General features: G+C 33.7%; 1 protein-coding gene across 5 annotated transcripts in view; it reads left to right on the forward strand.

The window, feature by feature from the left end:
- Nucleotides 1-19691, forward strand: part of NBEA (neurobeachin) — a gene marked incomplete at both ends in the record, with an annotated part of 621684 nt that overhangs the window by 54154 nt on the left and 547839 nt on the right. For 4 of the 5 annotated variants that reach the window (XM_080719960.1, XM_080719962.1, XM_080719961.1 and 1 more), the window contains 5 exons: nt 904-1135; nt 5853-5953; nt 6199-6294; nt 11602-11723; nt 13119-13245. In XM_080719960.1, the coding sequence (XP_080576086.1) occupies nt 904-1135; nt 5853-5953; nt 6199-6294; nt 11602-11723; nt 13119-13245 (678 nt within the window). Of the gene's footprint in view, nt 1-903; nt 1136-5852; nt 5954-6198; nt 6295-11601; nt 11724-13088; nt 13246-19691 lie in introns of all 5 variants that reach the window. The other variant, XM_080719963.1, reaches the window with a different exon arrangement.

Here is a 19691-nt window from a genome sequence, read left to right on the forward strand (position 1 = left end):
TATTGTTTGTGTATTTGTCTATCACTATACTGAAAGTAGTATTTGGTAGAGACAAGAAAAGCATTTAACTGATTTGGAATAATGCCACAAATAAAAAATATTTCTTCTAAGTTAACTTTCTTTCCTCAGTTCATATTTTTGTTTTTTAAAGTATTACAGTATCTGACATATTTCTGTTAAACTCTAATTAATATTCATCATTTCAACATTTATTGTAATTGTGCTTACATTGATTTAATATATCTTTATCTTCCATATATGAATATTAGACCCAGCTATATTTTCTGTAACATCTAATATTATACAAGAAGAAAATAAACTTGATCATAAAATTTATCCTTAGTGAGCTCCATATTTTCTGTTGATCACTTTTTTGGGGGGGTGGGGTCTGAGGATGGAACCCAGGGGCATTTGACCTCCGAGCTATACCCCCTGCCCTATTTTTTATTCTTTATTTTGAAACAGGTCTCACTGAGTTGCAGAGGGCCTCACTAAGTAGCTGAGGCTGTCCTTGAACCGCGATCCTCCAGTCTCAGCCTCCCGAATGCTGGGATTACAAGCATTTGCCACCATGCCGTGCTCTGTTGATCACTTTTAAAGGCCAACCCCTGTTTAGGAATTTGTCATGAATCCCCCTCAGTAATCATACACTGTTGTTTACTACATACTTCTAGGTTTGAAATCACTCTTCCCTGTCTTTGTGAAAATTAGATTGCTGTTTGCTACCTTCACTTCTTACATCATTGTTCTTAAATTTTGAGTCAAAATTAATTTCATACCAGAAGATTTGAAATTATTTAGTGTAGCTGTGTTTTCTTATTAGTTGATTTTGTTATCATTTCATTTTTATAAATAATTTCCCACTTTACCATGTTATTTTTTTTTTCTTCTGTTTACTTTCAGCTGGTTGGTGGAGAATTTGACTTGGAAATGAACTTTATTATCCAGGATGCTGAGAGCATAACATGCATGACAGAGCTTTTGGAGCACTGTGATGTAACATGTCAAGCAGAAATATGGAGCATGTTTACAGCTATTCTACGAAAAAGTGTTCGGAATTTACAGACTAGCACAGAAGTTGGGCTAATTGAACAAGTATTGCTGAAAATGAGTGCTGTAGATGACATGATTGCAGGTATGGGGTTATCTGACAAGAAAGTATAATTAAAATGTTTGCAAAGTTTCATGTACTTCTCTTTATATTGTGTAGGTAATACAGATTTGTTGAAATTACCTTGACTTAAAATAAGTAGGAATATATGGATAATTTGCCATTTGTAGAAATAAAAAACATGAAGATCAGAAGAATGCAAACATAATTATTATGTTTGCTTTTTGAAGTTTTAGAAAATCTCAGTATTGTAGAGTAAGGATTATAAAATCTAGCAGGAAATTAAATAGTATTTTATATAGTAAATAATTAAAGATTTACATAATTAAATCATATTTCAGTTTTGTATGATCAGTGAGCCTTTTACAAAATTATCTCCATTCCATGCTCTTTAGTTTGGTATATATGGAAGGATCACAGATGAGACTACTAAAAGCCTTAGGATGAGCATGGCATGTTTTTTGGATGTGCCTGTTTTACTTTAATTTTTTTGAGGAGAATCTTTATAATAAAATAATAAACAGATAAATAGTGGACTAGAACAACTTTGCATAAAATTTCAGGATAAATATACTGTTTGCTTGTTATGAGTTATTTCAAATAATAACTTAAAAATCTAGCCATTTTTACCTCTCTGCAAGTTAATTCACCTGGGTGGTTAGAAGCACTTTAGTAGAAATGTTTTCAGTGATGGTCCTACAACCTGAGTTATTGCCAGCAAATAAGTTTAGAATTCTAAAATGTTGATTCTTATAAACCATAGATTTTCAACATAAATATCTTCTGATATAAGTGTTTTCAAAATTCCAAACGTGCCAATCTGACTCTTCATAATTTAATATCTGATACTTAAAAGTCCTCAAACACTCAAAAATGTTTTTTAATGTCATGACTTATGCATTTAATTAATTTTAAACATATGTTGAAGAAAATATTGAGTAACAAAAAATGGAAAGAACCATTAGTTGAGTCCATTTTAAATTTAAATAATACTTTAAAAATTGATTTTCTCAATACATTGAAATTATTTCTAAATGATTTCAAAGTGGTATGTCTAGAATGATTTAATATTATATGTATTGTGTACTGCTGGTTAACTTGATGAAAAAGGAGACTCAGACTTAAATTTCTTATCTTTTTAATAAACATATTGTACTACTTATGTAACTTTTAAAATTACTTCACAGGAATTTAATTGTATAAACTTGTATGTACACATGCTTTATAAAGTATCCTGTGCTTCTTAAGTTTTTATATCTGGGCATAAGCTCTTAAGTGTATGTGAGTGTATATTTTGTAAATAAAGTGGCTGCCACATTGCAGAGCACAGTTTAGAGAAGCGTCTAGAGTGGTATGCACAGTAGCTCACCAGAGTGTAACAAATTATCATCAGGATATATGATGACAGTGAGGAAGATAGTATCATAGAAGTTTATGTCTTGACACTTTTTATTGTATAAAGCTTCTGTATTCTCTTATCCTTTCTTCTAAGTAAAAATGACATTGATAATTAAAAAATATTCACTCTTATGCTGGGCTTGGTGGCAGATACCTGTAATTCCAGTACTTGGGAGGCTGAGAACAGAATTGTTGGTTCAAGGCCAGCCTCAAACTTAGCCAGGCCCTTAGCAATTTAGTGACACCCTGTTTTAAAATGATAAAAAAATAAAATAGGGCTGGGGGTATAGCTGAGAAGTAGAATGCCCCAGGTTCAGTCTCCAGTATCCTCCCAAAATAAATGAATAAAATTTACTTTTTTGCTGTTTTAAGCATATTCTTCTAAGATCCTTGATGATGCAAGGATAAGAGAAAAGGGAATGAGCCTTCAAAAAATACTTGTACCTTGCTGGGCGTGGTGGCACACGCTTGTAATCCCTGTGCTTGGGAGGCAGAGACAGGAGGATCACACAGGTTCGAAGCCAGCCGCGCGCACTGGCTTAGGAGACCCTTTTTCCAAATAAAAATGTAAAAATAGGTCTGGGAGTGTAGCCCAGAGGTAGAAGGGCTTCCAGGAACCCCAGTACCACCAATAAATAAATAAATAAATAAATAAATAAATAATTAAATAATAAATAAATAAAATTAAAAAATACTTGTACCTTACTTTTTAGTAGAGAATTAAAATTTAGATATAATACTGTAAGGAATAATGAATACCCACCAAAAACACTCTTAAATCTTCATCTCTGAAGAAGACTTAATAGTGTTATAGTATGTTCGAAGAGATATTTTTCAATTAGTTATGTAAACAGATTGCTGAAATGTGTTTAAACATTTACAGTAAATTGATGAGATTTTCATAGTCAGGTTATTTTTCTTTTAAATATCTTACTGTCCAGAAAAGACAACCTGTTATAATAATATTAAACTGAGCATATACATGTTTCATGTACAATATGTCAGAAATTTAAAAATTTTTATAACTAAATACAAGTTTAGTAGATCATTTCTGGAGATCTGTATCATATGTATTGCAAACAAGATTGTGATTTTCTAAAAAATGTATTTGTATGTAAACCTAGCTGGGTGTAGTGGCACGTTTGTAATCCTAATATTTCAGAAAACTGAGACAAGAGGATCACAGGTTTGAGGAAAGCCTCAGCAAGTAGTGAGACTCTCAGCAACCTAAGGAGACCCTGTTAAAACAAACAAACAAACAAAAGCCAATAGGGCTGGGGGTGTAGGTCAGAGGTAGAATGCCCCTGGGTTCAATTACCATAAGCATGCACACGCGCGCGCACACACACTCCCACCCTTCACTCTGTTGATGATTGCCATTACAGTTAATTGCTGAAAAATGAAGCCTGTTACCTTAGGTTTTTAAAGGTACTTGATTCTTATTTAGAAGCTGAATTCTTACCTGCCTCCCTTCCCTCCCCTTCCCTTCCCTCCCCTCCCCTTCCCTTCCTTCCCCTTCCCTTCCCTTCCCTTCCCTTCCCTTCCCTTCCCTTCCCTTCCCTTCCCTTCCCTTCCCTTCCCTTCCTCCCTCCCTCTCTCTCTTCTTTCTTCTCTCTCTCCTCCCTTCCTCCCTCCCTCCCTCCCTCCCTCCCTCCCTCCCTTCCTTCCTTCCTTCCTTCCTTCTTGTGGTACTAGGGATTCAACCCAGAGATCTTCTACCTTTGAACTATATCCCAGACCTTTTATATTTTTGTTTTGAGTCAAGGTCTTCCTAGGTTGCTGAGAGTCTCACTGGGTTGCTGAGACCGTTCCTGAACCTGGGATCCTCCTGTTGCAGCCTTCCAAGTACTAGGATTAAAGGTGTGGGCCACCATGCCCAGCTCAGACCTGCTTTATATGTAATAATATTTTTTCTTTTTGGTGATACTGGAGTTCCTGGAAATCCTTCTACCTATGGGCTATACTCCCAGACCTATTTTTATACTTTTTTTTAATTTGAAAACAGGGTCTCTTAAGCCAGCATGGCTGGCTTCAAACCTGCCCGATCCTCCTGTTTCCAACTCCCAAGTGTGGGGATTACAAGCCTGCGCCACCACGCCCGGCATGTATATGTAATAATATTTTTATATGCTTTTGTTACTTAAATGGTGAAATATTTTGTTTAATTAAAGGATCTTTCTCAAAAGTGACAGTACCTATTGTCACAGTTTTATCAAAGAGATTGCTTATTGTCATATTTAGTACAAATCAACTAATTTTTATTAAGAATAACCAATTTTAATATTAAAATACACAGACATTTAATGCTTCAAATTTCAGATATTAATCTTTGATATAGGATAATATAAATTCTATATTAATAACATTATTTCAGTTTATCCTAATCTAACCTCTCTATTAACTGGTGATAAATTTTTAGGATATGTATATATGTATATAGGTTTGTATTAACTCATATAGTATAATTAATGTTTAGAAATTGCTATAGAAATTGAGAAAATAATGTATAAATATTTAGATATTTGATTTCTTATTAAGAACATTGAAATACTAATCACAATGTACAGAGAAATTTAACAAGACAAGAGAGTAAATTTTTTCTCATGATTTGGTGATCTGATGTTTCTGTTATATGCACATAAATGCTCACATTAGCATAATGTATATTACTAGTACTGTGTTTAGATTATACTTCCACCTATAAATTATTGGATTATAATAATTCTAGAGCTATATTGCCTCTTTGAATCCTGACTCTACCACTTGCTAAGGATACATTCTTGGGCAATGTGATCAAGTTATCTGTGCCACTGTTTACTCATTTATAAAGAGGGATAATTATGGTACCTACCTAATAGTCTTGCTGTGAAAATTTGTTAATTCATAAAACCACTTGGAGTACTATCTCACATACAGTAAGCACTCAAAATAGTTAATAGCCTAAGGAATATTTTAAAAACACACTTTTCTCCTCTAAGAATAGATAGTTCTGAAAGAAAATTGGTTCAGCTATCATTGTTTTATTTGAAAATAACCAATTTGGAATGTTAAATCTATGTACTTTTGCATATTTTTATGTCCTCTTTCTTACACATAGCAAATTGGTGTGTGTGTGTGTGTGTGTGTGTGTGTGTGTGTGTGTGTGTGAGAGAGAGAGAGAGAGAGAGAGAGAGAGCGAGCGAGCGAGAGCGCGCACACAAATTGTTAATCAGAATGGCTATTCATGAGGACATTTAGCTGTACTAGATATATGGAGAATTGATAACATTTGCTGTTTCAAAAAGTATATTGACAGATGGCAGCTCATGACTAGAGTTCAGAATAACTTTATTTTCCTTTGAAGATCTTCTAGTTGATATGTTGGGGGTTCTTGCCAGCTACAGCATCACTGTCAAGGAGTTGAAGCTTTTGTTCAGCATGCTTCGAGGAGAAAGTGGAATCTGGGTAAGCTGTGGTCAGAGGGAGAAGTAGTCAGTGTCAGCCCATTAATACTTAATGTTCAGCAGTTGTCCCTAGAGAGCTGTTTGTTTGAATTTTTAATGGAAATTGATTTCCTCTTAAATGGTTTAGTAAATGCTTTAAAATTAATTTTCTCTCTAGTTAGAAAACAGTCCAGAGACTAAAGTGGCATATTAGGTCCTATTACTAAATTTGTACAATGACATTTTTTTCTTTTATTGTTTTTTCAGCCAAGACATGCAGTAAAATTACTGTCAGTTCTTAATCAGATGCCACAAAGACATGGTCCTGATACTTTTTTCAATTTCCCTGGTTGTAGTGCTGCGGTAAGTTTTAATTACATACGTTTCTGATTATGTATTCTTGGGTCAACTAGCCCATCTCTTGCCATCTCTGATTTATTTTGTGTTTCTATACTGTTGCCATTTCTAGATTGTCATATAAATAATACTACACAGTATGTTATATTTTATAATTGGTTCCTTTCACTTGCAATAATGCTTTTGAGATTGTTTCTGTTATAGCTTTTATTAGTAGTTTTTTCTCTTTATTCTGAATGGCATTGCATTTTATGGGCATATCATAGTATATTTATCCATCTACTAGTTAATGGACATTTGGGTTTTCTAGCTTTTTATCACCTATTTTATTTTTTCATATTTTTTCATTTTTTTTGAAAATGGTATACATTTAAATTGTGCTTGGTGCCCTCTCCTCCTCCCCCATTTTCCCTTCCCCCCTCCCAACAGTGAGTGTCCAGGTTAACCATGCTATATTTATACTTTTACACATATTCAGATTTAACCCCTCCATTAATCAACCTCAGCCTTATTCCTCTCCTATCCCTTACATTCTAGCTTTGCTGAGATTTCCCCTCCATTATCTGGAGTCCTTCTGGTATCCCCAATGGTCCCTAGTTTGGGCATATTAGAGAAAACATATGTCCCTTCTCTTTCTGTGCTTGGCTGATCTCACTTAACATAATGTTCTCCAGGTCTTTCCATCTTCTTATGAATGCCATGATTTTATTGTTCTTTATAGCTGAATAGAATTCCATTGTGTGTATTTCCCATAATTTTGCAATCCATTCATCTGTTGATGGAGACCTGGGTTGGTTCCATCTTTTGGCTATTACAAAAATATGGAACACTTCATGAATTTATGTGTCGTTTTGTTCAGGAGCCATGATAATAATTCTCTATCGTTCCAATTTTAGTATATGTGCTGGTGAAGCGAGAACTTACCTATTTTAAATAAAACTGCAATGAACATTTGACCACAGATCTTCTTGTGGACTTATATTTTCTTACCTCTATGTTAAATACATGAATGTGACTTGTTGATTTTATGTAAGTGTATGTTTATCATAATGAGAAACTGTCAGATCATTTTCTAGAGTGAAAAATTTTGTATCAGCAGTGTGAGAGTTCTAGTTCATCTACATCCTAGACTTTTTAAATTTGAGACATTTAACTGGTTATGTAACTACAAGTACCTCATTGTATTTTTAATTTTGCATTCTATCATGACAAGATATTAAGCATTTTCTATGTATCTATTGCCTATTTTCATGTCTTCTTTTCTTATATTTGTATTTACATCATCAGTTCATTTAAAAAATTGGTTGTCTTATAATCTCATTCATTGTAAATTTAGATTACAAGTTTATCTACTAAATATATATATATATATATATATATATATATATATATATATATATATATATTGTCAAATATTTTCTCCCAATCTGTGACTCGTCTTTTTATTTTCTTACCGTTATTTCTTCAGGTACAAACCATTCAGTTTTATGGTATGTGCTTTTGTATCTGAAGATATCAACAAGGTCACATTTTTTCTCTTACGCATTCTTCTTCTAGGCTCTTCTAGAATGTTCTTCACTTCTATATACATTATTGAATAAATTTGTAATGTTTTATTAACATTTCTGCTGTGGTGTTGTGTTATATTGATGGAAAAATTCAGAGAGAATAGATCACCTTAACCTTTATTGAGTATTCCAAGTTCACAAATAGAGTATCTTCTTTCATTTCTTTGGACTTAAAATATTTTGTATAAAATTTCAGTATATAGCTTGAAAGATAGCATACCCGATTTTTTTCTCTATTTTTTGTTTAATGCAGTATTTTAGTTTTAATTCAGGGCCTAGTAGACCTGGATAATGAGAGTTATAATGCAGAGATTATAAGGTTGGGGGCAAGAGATCACATGAGTATGTAGAGTAATGAGGGAAAAGAAATGCTTTTTAATACCCCAAAGATAGTGCTATAAGTAGTCATTTTTGCTGAATGAAAATGCTGCTGGTTATATTGTTCTTGAAGAAAAATTGAAAACCACAAACTTAAACCTGTGCAAGTTTGTTTCACTGGTGTTATGAAGTTTTTTTATATGTAATAAGTAATGTATATGATTCTACAGATTCATTTTACTATTCATTGTCCTCAGTATTTATCCTCTTCACTTAGTGTTCTGATGCATCTGTGCATTCTGGTTTAGAAAGACTTGTGGAGGTTTTAACCAGTGATAGCCTTGACAAGAAAACAGTATTTTACTAGCAAATAAAACAATAAACTGCATTTTACTTGTAAACAAAATAATAAATGTGTTAAATATTTTTTTAAAAGGCCAAGAAAAGTTACATTTTTTGGCACTAAAACTACATGTGCCAATTGCTTAAACATTAAGATCTAAAAGGATATTTTATGCAAATTGTATTTATTTAAAGGGTTGCACTCTTCATTTTAAATTACGTGTTTATGTGTAAATGCAAATGCATGCATGCATATACATACATATATACATATATGTATATACGGATATACATATATACATATACATGTAGTTTTAAAAATAGCAAACAAATTTTTGGCTAGAGATTATTAATTGAAGAATTATTGGGTGTTTTCTATATCTTAAGTCACAATGTTGGGAATATAAATTATAATATAAATATAAATATAAATTATACTCATTTTTCTTGAAGAAATCTAATGGATAAGTACAGAAAAGCTTGCTCTAAGCCGGGCGTGGTGGTGCACGATTGTAATCCCCACGCTTGGGAGGCAGAGACAGGAGGATCGTGCAGGTTTGAAGCCAGCCTTGCTGGCTTAATAGACTCTGTTTCCAACTAAAAATATAAAAAATAGGTCTGGGAGTGTAGTCTGAAAGTAGAAGGGTTTTCAGGAACCCCAGTACCACACACACAAAAAAAAGCTTGCTCTAGAAAGGACTTATAAATAATACTGTAGATTCAGATACTGAAAATTATGGTAGAACAGTTAAAAGAAAATTGAAGCTGGGGTGAATCCAGGAAAACTTCACAAGTGAGGGGCATATTAGCCTGGTATTAAGGAATAACTATAATTTCGCTGAAATAAGTGTCTTGGATAGAAGTATCTTTGGACATTATATCTAAAAAGGGGAACTGTCAAAAAATAGGCAGAATAGCTGGTATGTTTAAATATAATTTGAAATATGGAGTAAGGTAGAAGATGATAATAAAGGTGAAATGGTTTGTTGGAGCCATATGTATGAAGAGCCATGTGTATGAAGAGCCATGTGTATGAAGAGTCTTGTATCAGCTGAAGAAATTTAGACTTTTCTGTATGCAGAGCATTTTTAATATGGAAAATAGTTGCTATATTTTAGAAATGTCATTATTAGCAATATGAAAGGTATAGTTGGAGAACAGATCAAATGTAAAATTGTAATGGGTATCTTTTATGTGAAGGAATTTGATTTGTTCTAGGAAAATAGATAAATCAACTTACATTTTTCTTGACAATCAAGTCAGGCAATCAACTATTATTTCATTTATTCTTTAGCATAGTTGGATTTCATTTTGCTATTACTGCCAACTGAATCCTATATTATTTCTTTTTTACTTATGAGTGGATCTGTTACTCTTTGGGTCACAGATTTCAGTGGTTAAGTTTCTGGATAATAAATCTCATGCTTTCCCCTCCTTTATTTTAGTGTCATGAGCATTATAAACATTATCACGAATAGTTGTTTATTTAATATTGATTTTTTTCAATTTCTGAAGTTTATTTTTTTATTTATTTTTTATTTTTTTTGGTGGTACTGGGGTTCCTGGAAGCCCTTCTACCTCCGGGCTACACTCCCAGACCTATTTTTACATTTTTATTTGGAAACAGGGTCTCCTAAGCCAGCACGTGTGGCTGGCTTTGAACCTACGCGATCCTCCTGTCTCTGCCTCCCAAGCGCGGGGATTACAAGCGTGCGCCACCACGCCCGGCTCTGAAGTTTATTTTTAAAAATTTTATTGGTGCATTGTATTTATACATCATAATGAAGCAAAAAAAAAATTGTGTAGACTCAAATGCACACATCACCCAGCCTGCCCCCTCCCAGTCCCCACCCCACTCCGTCTCCATCCCTCCCTCTCATGCTTGGCTTAGTGGTTGACTATGATATGAATTAGTACATCTGTGCGTGCGCTTTAAAGAGTTTCCCTCTCCCTTCCTCCAGTCACCACAGTTAAGTTGCCTTATTTGCTCCTCTATAGGATCTCCCTTTTTACCAGGAGTTTCACCTAAGACTAATCTCACTTAGCATAATGTCCTTAAGATCCATCCATTTCCCTGTAAATGCTGCATTGTGTTTTTTTTAATGGCTGAGTAAAATTCCATTGTGTACATATCCCACAGTTTTGTAATCCATTCATCTGTTGATGGACATCTTGGCTGGTTCCACAGTTTGGCTATGGTGAATTGTGCAGCTATGATCATAGATACACATGCATTAGTTTGGTAGTTTGGTTTCCTTTCTTTTGAGTAGATACCCAGAAGTGGTATTTTTGGATTGAATGGTAGATTTGTTTCCATTCTTTTGAGGATTCTCCATACTTTTTTCCAAAGTGGTTGCACTAATTTGCAATCCCATCAGGAATGTTTTAAAGTTCCCCTTCTCCACATTCTCACTGGCATTTGTTCATTTGTTGTTTGTGTTTTGAATCGTTGCCATTCTATTTGAGGTAAGGTGAAATAATCAGGGTAGTTTTGATTTGCATCTCTCTGATTGCCAATGATGCTGAGCATTTTTTCATGCATTTATTGGCCATTTGAATTTCTTCTTCAATAAAGTGTCTATTTAGTTCGCTTGCCCATGTTTTTATTAAATTTTTTTTAGTGTTGAGTTTCTTGAGTTCTCTGTATATTCTAGATATTAGTCTTAACATTCTTTAGCGTAGTTGTTTTTAGCATTGAAGAGTCATCCTCCTGAATCCAGTGAAATAGTCCTGAAAACTAGCATAAACCATAGAAAACTGCAAGTTTTGAGGCATATGTGGAAAGGACTGTATACTGGTGAACTTAGAGGATGAAAGTTTTGAAGTATAAACTGAAATTCAGTACGTAACCTAGAGATGAAATTACATCACTAATATTTGAAAACAATGCTCCTATTGACATATGCTTTTAAAGAACATTAGGTATGCATTATTTAAATACAGTAATAGTTTATTTTAATGTAATTGTTCACGAATATTTGGTATTTATGCTATGATCATTTTTTAATCTTTGCAGGCCAGATTTGACTTTAGTGAGATCACATTTCTCTTAACTGATACTTTATCTTATTTCATTGCCTTGTAGGCAATCGCATTGCCTCCTATTGCAAAGTGGCCTTATCAGAATGGCTTTACCCTCAACACTTGGTTTCGAATGGATCCATTAAATAACATTAATGTTGATAAGGATAAACCTTATCTTTACTGGTAAGTAATATGCTTAATTTTACGATTTTTTTCTTTTGAGTAGTTCAATTTTGTCTTTTATAATATAGTATTAGGGTTGCATATTAGACTTTACATACATATAAATGTATTAAATCTATTTAGACATGGTTATATAAATTTTATTCATGTTTCAGTTGATTCTAGGTGGCTTTTTTTTGCCCTTACTGCTCATTTGCAGTTTAGGAGTCAGGGGTTGGAGATTGTCCATGTCTAGTCATTTCAATGTAGATTAATTATAGAGTACATAGGATGGCTGGAGCCTGATCTAAGAGAGGAAAAAATCAAACTCCCTCTAAATTTCATTGACTTTGCCCTTTTCCTTATTTTGCTCTATGAGCATAATTGACAAATGCTTTAAAAAATAATTATCAAGCCATACATAGCGGTACACACCTATAATCCCAGTAGTTGAGAGGCTGAGACACAAAGACACAGGTTTGAGGACAGCCTGAGGAACATAGCAAGATTCTCAGCCACCTAGTGAGACCCTGTTTCAAACCAAAAATGTTAAAAAGGGTTAGTGGTATAGTTTAGAGGTAGAATACCCTGGTTCGATCCCTAGTAACACATATATGCACGCTTGCATGCACAGACACACAAAGACACACATACTAATAAATAACACTAACAATGTGAAGGTATAATTATAGTAACACAATTTAATGTATATGTGAAAATTATAATAAATATTTGATAGTTGTTTTTTCTCTTTGATTAAAATACTGTTTTTGGTTAACTATATTATTTATTGAAGTTTGCTCTGGCTTTTTTTTTTTATAATTACAAGCTATTTTCAAAGGTATAACAGATTTAGAAGGCAAATTGCTATTGAAAATATGATCTGTATATGAAAGAATTTTGTATTCTTTAATTGACTATGGTCCTTGAGAGTAGACAAGTTAACTTTTTAGATTTTTGTTGATCATTTGTTTTTTATGTATTTTTGATATTTTAAATAAAAAAATTGGGGGGGTGGTACTGGGGTTCCTGGAAACCCTTCTACCTTCAGGCTATACTCCCAGACCTGTTTTTAAATATTTATTTGGAAACGGGGTCTCTTAAGCCAGTGAGGCTGGGTTCGAACCTGCGCAATCCTCTTGTCTCCACCTCCCAAGCAAGGGGATTTCAAGGGTGTGCCACCACATCTGGCTTAAATTAAAAATTTAAAAGCTCTAGTCTTCTATTTTTCAGCTTAAATTCTTTACCTTTTAGTTATTGGAAACCCTTTAAGTTTGTCTTTATTTTAGTGAATATTACATTTCTGCTATCCAGGGAAATATACTTTATTTTTATTATTTTTATTACACTTAATACATACTAGATTTATATTTCTTTTAATCAGAGGTTATTATATGATTCTCATGTTCTTTACAGTTTTCGCACTAGCAAAGGAGTTGGTTATTCTGCTCATTTTGTTGGCAACTGTTTAATAGTCACATCACTGAAGTCTAAAGGAAAGGGTTTTCAGCACTGTGTAAAATATGATTTTCAACCAAGAAAGGTAGGTAAAAGTTAATATTTCTGTTGAGTATCACACATTTCGTCATTCCAGTTGTCTTGAAACTTAACATTTTATGACTTGTGAAATATTATTTTCACTGGTTTTCCTTTGACTCTTAATGCTTTTCTCCTATTCTCTGCATTTTCTCTTTACAGTTAAGAGACATAAAAATATGTTTGATTTTTTTCCCAAAAGATCAGTCTTTTGACCACTTGTAGTATGTTTCTCTCACACTCTTTTATTCTCTCTCAGTCAATCTGTCCTACAGCATTCTATGGTATTTAAGTATTTTTGAGTATTTACTGAATATCAGACACTTTTGACAGTGAACACAAGAAAAATCTCTGCTTTCATGATGCTTATGTTTTATTGGGAAATTTTATTTAATTATATGATAGCCTTCCAACTCTTACTATTCTTAAATTCTCATCTACTATGAGATATTGCCATCAGAGTGTCTTTCTTGACCCTGGGCCATATTCTGAATATATAATACTGAATTTACTGTCTCTAGGTCCATATCTGTTCATGTTCCCAAGTTCTCTGGTTAAGAAGCCTGCCATTGTCATAATGGTGGGGATTGATGTTCTTTTACTACTTTTTTTGTTCATTGTTTTAATTTGATTTTCAAGCCTCACTTAGTATCTCTAAAATACATGTTTCCTTTTTAAAATTAATTTTAATTTGTACACTATAGTGTCATATGATAGCATCATAATCGTGGATTATGTTGACAGTGGCATATATTCACACAGTACTTTGTGCCTACTTGCTGTTTAAATTCTTCATACTGTTCTCTTCAACTTGGATGATGTATCTTTTTGAAATGATTTTACATATTAACATCCAGTTCATCTTTACTGATCATATTTCACTGCTCAAACTGTAATTTACTTCTCACTAACTATAGAATAAAATGTTAGACTAGTCCTTTATGATTTGAATGTTTTGTTTCAGTTTTTACTTTTCTTTTTCAATTTTTTGTTCAGTGTCTGGAATAAGCTACATTTATTTGTCTCCTTCCCTTCCATTCCAGATCTCTAAATCTCTCTCCACTTGCGTATTTCTTTCATGAACTAGTTGTTCCATGGAATCCCTACATGATTTATTGTCTTTCCAGATATAATTTATCTCAGGGCATTCTTCTTTAGTATCTCTTATGGCAATTATTTTGTTTAATTTGATCTTATTCACTTATATGTACATTCTTATTATTTTTGTGGTACTGGGGATGGAACCCAGGGGCTTTTCTACCTCCAGGCTATACTCCCAGACCTATTTTATGCTTTATTTGGAAACAGGGTCTCACAAAGTTGATGAGAGCCTCACTAAGTAGCTGAGGCTGACTTTGAATCTGTGCAATCTTCATGTCTCAGCCTCCCAAGCACTGGGATTTGCAAGAGTGTGCCACCACGCCTGGCTATATGTACATTATTTAGTGACTATTGAGGTCTTTGGATTCACTTTTGTATTCTCTCAAATGCCTAGCAGAGAATTTTGAAGTTAGTAGACTTTCAATAAGATTTGTCGGGTAAATGAATAAAATATGACTTTAACAGCAAAAAGTAATTTTGCTTTCTAACGGAATAAGTTACATTTATCTGGACAGCTAACTTATATGAAACAGTTCATTTCTCAGTAGAATGAGATTAATGGAAAGTTTCTACTGTTGATAAAGTGAAGGAGAATGCCTGTTACTTTGTAGTCTATGTTCTTTAGATAGGTAATATAAAGATAGTAAGGGCATGAAGACCAAATGATGTAAGTTGTTGCTTTTTGGCACTCATTTCCTTTCTTTCCCTCCTGTACAATAATATATAATGAAAAATAAATTAATTTTTGGTGTTATACATAGGTAAGAGCATTATCCATAAACAATGAAAAAGGTTTTATCTTTAGGAGATAGTGTTTTATATAGGTTTAATGGAAAATAAAAGTATTTAGAATGCTATGAGCTGTTCTTTATATTTTTATTCTGATCATAAAATTTTGGCATACATTAGATATAGTTTATTTATATAGTTATATTTAATAATTTATATATAATCTGTAAGCTTGATGTATATTTACAGATATTATAGTCTTTTTATAATTTTTGTATCTGTTAAATTGTTTTAATAATATATCATTAATTTAAATATATTTTAAAGGCAAACTTTTATATGTGAGCTTTATATTCCTTTGCAGTTTTGAATAATTATGTTTGAAGAACACTTGAAAAAAATGTTACTTGAATTACAATGTTTTTTTGTTCTTTTTTTGCATGTAGTACTGGGGATTTGAACCCAGAGTTAAATTTTTATTTTGAAAAAGGATCTTGCTAGGTTGATGAGAGTCTCACTGTTTGCTGAAGCTGTCCTCAAACCTTTTATCCTCTTGCCTCAGCCTCCCAAGTACTGGGATTACAGGCCTGTGCCCGCTAAACCATCATTGTTCTTTTCTTCTTCCTCCTCTCCCCCATATATGTCTCATTTTTCTTTACCTACTTTTCTTTATGCCTTTTATCCCTCCTCTTCCTCCTCTTCCTCCTCCTCCTCCTCCTCCTCCTCCTCCTCCTCCTCCTCCTCCTTCTTCTTCTTCTTCTTCTTCTTCTCTCTCTCTCTCTCTCTCTCTCTCTCTCCCCCCCCCCCTCTCTCTCCCTCTCTCTCCCTCTCTCCTCTCTCCTCTCTCTCGATAGAACCCAGGGGCTAAGCAGCACCAATGTATGCCATTGTCAGCATGATCCATATTATGATGTGGGACTATAGTGTACCAATTAAAAGGGTATACCAATAAAAAGAATAAAACCTGGGCAGCATTGGGGAGGCTGAGACCGGAGGATCGTGGTTTGTGGACAGCTTCAGCTACTTAGTGAGGCCCTCTGCAACTTAGTGAGACCCTGTTTCAAAATAAAAAGAATAAAAAATAGGGCAGGGGGTGTAGCTTGGAGGTCAAATGCCTCTGGGATCCATCTCCAGACCCACTAAATAAATAAATAAATAAATAAATAGAATAAAATATTTTTTATTTCTTATTTTGAAACAGGGTCTCACTAAGTTGCAGAAGGCCTGTGGCTCTTGGTGAACCATGATCCTCTGTCTCAGCCTCCCAAGTACTGGGATTACAAGCCTGTGTAACCACACACAGCCTTTCTCCTCCTCCTCCTCCTCTTCCTCCTCCTCCTCCTCCTCCTCCTCCTCCTCCTCCTCCTTCTTCTTCTTCTTTTTTACCCTTTCTACCCATTGTTCTTTTAACTTTCGTTGGGTGCATTAGAAACTGTCTTTAGAGATTCAGACCTTTAATTTGCGTGTATGTGTGTGTGGGGGGGTACATGACATGTTTGCACACATCAACCCCTTACAGTTATAAATAATTAGCTTTTTCAGAGTAAAAGTTAGGCAGGAGTGGTGGCACACACTTGTAATTCCAGCACTTGGGAGATTGAGAGAGGAGGATCATGGTTTGCCGAGTGCCTCAGCTACTTAGTGAGGCATTCTGCAATTTAGTGAGACCTTATTTTAAAATAAAAAGAATAAAAAATAGGGCTGAGGGTATAGCTTGGAGCTAAAATGTCCCCAGGTTCCATCTCTAGTACCACAAATACACATAAGAAAAAGCAAAAGTTAAATGTTAAAACTCCCTATTTGATAAAACAATAACATTTATTTGGGAGAGAGATTCATCTTACTTTTATATTCTGAATCTCATTTCCTGTTACTGAAAGTTTTGCTAATTTCTGCTTCAATAATTATGGTTTCAAAGAGGAGGAATAAACCTGTGAAATATGTCCTTACTTACTATGCCATAGAATAATGGAGTCTAGGATCCAAATATTTTGAAAACTATTGTGAAGCTAAAAGTTAACAAGGGGAAAAAAAAGAGAAATATATAACTAATCACTAGATTTATAAGTTATAGTTCATTCATCATTAGGTAGGGTTTCTAGAGAGATGTTTCTACGAACCTGCATTTTTGTTTCAGAATAACCAAACATTTCAAAGTCTGAATAGAGATAGAATTATGAGTTCCTTCTCACATGTTTAACTACTGGTCCCTCTTCTAGGTATAGGATTTTTTTTTGGGGGGGGCACACAAATGTTTTAGGGCAGATTACATTCTACCCATTGGAATATTGTCTTATGATTGTATTAAAATTCTGATGGATACAATGAGCCCATATTTGGTAGGCAAAGTGTCTTTTATTTTTCATTTTTGTTTGTATTCTTATAATGCCATTTTTGCTTTGTGATATAATAAAGAAAATATTTATTTTGGGTAATATTTTCATAAATTTTTAAAAAACTTTACATGACAATAATATGAATCTTGCTTTTATGTTTAAGAGGTGGTAACAATAATTTTTACAAATAATATTAATTTAACAATCATTATTGTATTTGGAAAATCATTTAAAATTCAAATATAAATTTCTTCATTAGAATATCAAGTTATTTTTTAGGGAGAGGGAATTTGAATCTCCAGTGGTGCCATAAAAATTTCACTGCTTTTCATACAAAAATTCTGACTTCTTAGAATGGAGCTGAAATGTGCCAAAATAACTTTAAATTTCAGTAGAACTTATTAGAAGTAAAGATGCTTAGAATTACAGTTTTTATGTTATGAATGAGTAATTTTAATAAAAAAGGTGATTGTTCTCATCAGAGAAGTTTTAGTAAACTAAAGACTATAAATAAAAAACATTAGAAGTTAAAAACCCAAACAAACTTTTACTAACCCAATAAAATTTAATCCATTTTTATTCTTTTCTTTCACTGTTTTCTTATGAAAAAACACATTACCACTTGTGAAAACTCTTTGTGTAGATTCACTGATTCTAAGGGGACTTAGTAAAAGTGGGGCTCAGAAACTAATGTGGGTTCAAAAAAGCTTTCTTAAAAGATTCTCATAAACCTTGAAAATCATAATGAATTGATTTTAGTGTATTTCATTATTCAAGAAAAATTTATTCTTTTAATTTTTTATTTTTTAAATTTTCTTGGAGATAACCTAACACATTAGTGATATCTTTCAGTTAGGGATAATTGAACCCAAATAAAGAGTTACTACTCTTTCAAAAAGAAATCAATACATTAAAAGTTTCTGAGCCAGGAGTGGTGGGACATGCTTGTAATCCCAGCATTCAGGAGGCTGAGACCAGAAGATCGCGGTTTGCAGACAACCTCAGCTACATAGTGAGGCCCTCTGCAACTCAGTGAGACCCAGTTTCAAAATAAAGAATAAAAAATAGGGTACGGGGTGTAGCTCGGAGGTCAAATGCCCCTGTCTTCCATCCCCAGACCCCCAAACAAACAAACAAACTTTGTTTCACAGTATTTTTTTAATTTTTAATTTTAATTTATTTTTAATTTTTTATTGGTGCATTATATTCATACATCATATTTGGGTAAAAAACTTGTGTGTACATACATGTACACATCACCGGATTTAACCCCTACCCAATTCCCGCTCCATTCCCTTCCCCTCCTTCCTTCCCTTGCCTGGCTTAGTGGTTGACTTCCATATGTTTAAGTACTTTGCATGTTTTAGAGAATTTCCTTCCCCCCTCCCATCTCCTCATTTAGGTTGTCTTGTTTGCTCCTCTATAGGATTTCTTTTTTCATCTAAAGTTCCTCCTTTGACCCATTTCCCCTTAGCTTTCACATATTAGGGAAAGCATCTGATTTCTAATTTTTTGTGACTTACTAATCTCACTTAGCATAATGTCCTCCAGTTCCATCCATTTCCCTGAAAATGATGTAATAGAGTTTTTTTAAATGGCTGAGTAAAATTCCATTGTGTACATATCCTACAGTTTTGTAATCCATTCATCTGTTGATGGACATCTTAGCTGGTTCCATAGTTTGGCTATGGTGAATTGTGCAGCTATGAACATAGATACACATGCATTACTTTGGTACTTTGGTTTCCTTTCTTTTGAGTAGATACCCAGAAGTGGTATTGCTGCATCAAATGGTAGATTTGTTCCCATTCTTCTGAGGATTCTCCATACTGTTTTCCAAAGTGGTTGCACTAATTTGCAATCCCACCAACAATGTTTTAGAGTTCCCACTTCTCCACATCCTTGCCAGCATTTGTTGTTGTTGTGTTTTGAATACTTGCCATTCTAGTTGGAGTTAGGTGAAATCTCAGGGTAGTTTTGATTTGTCATCTCTCTGATTACCAATGATGTTGAGCATTTCTTCATGCATTTATTGGCCATTTGAATTTCTTCTTTTGTGAAGTGTCTATTTAGTTCGTTTGCCCATTTTGTCATTGGATGATTTTTTTTTTTTTAGTGTTGAGTTTCTTGTCTTCTCTGTATATTCTAGATATTAGTCCTCTATTGGAGGGGTAGGTGGCAAAAATCTTCTCCCCTGCTGTTGGCTCCAGTTGAGGTTCTTGACAGTTTCTTTTGCTGAACAGAAGCTCTTCAGTTTCATGCAATCCCACGTATTGATTCACCTTTT

This window comes from Muscardinus avellanarius (genome assembly GCF_963383645.1).
Source record: "Muscardinus avellanarius genome assembly, chromosome: 2".
Lineage (NCBI taxonomy): Eukaryota > Metazoa > Chordata > Mammalia > Rodentia > Gliridae > Muscardinus > Muscardinus avellanarius.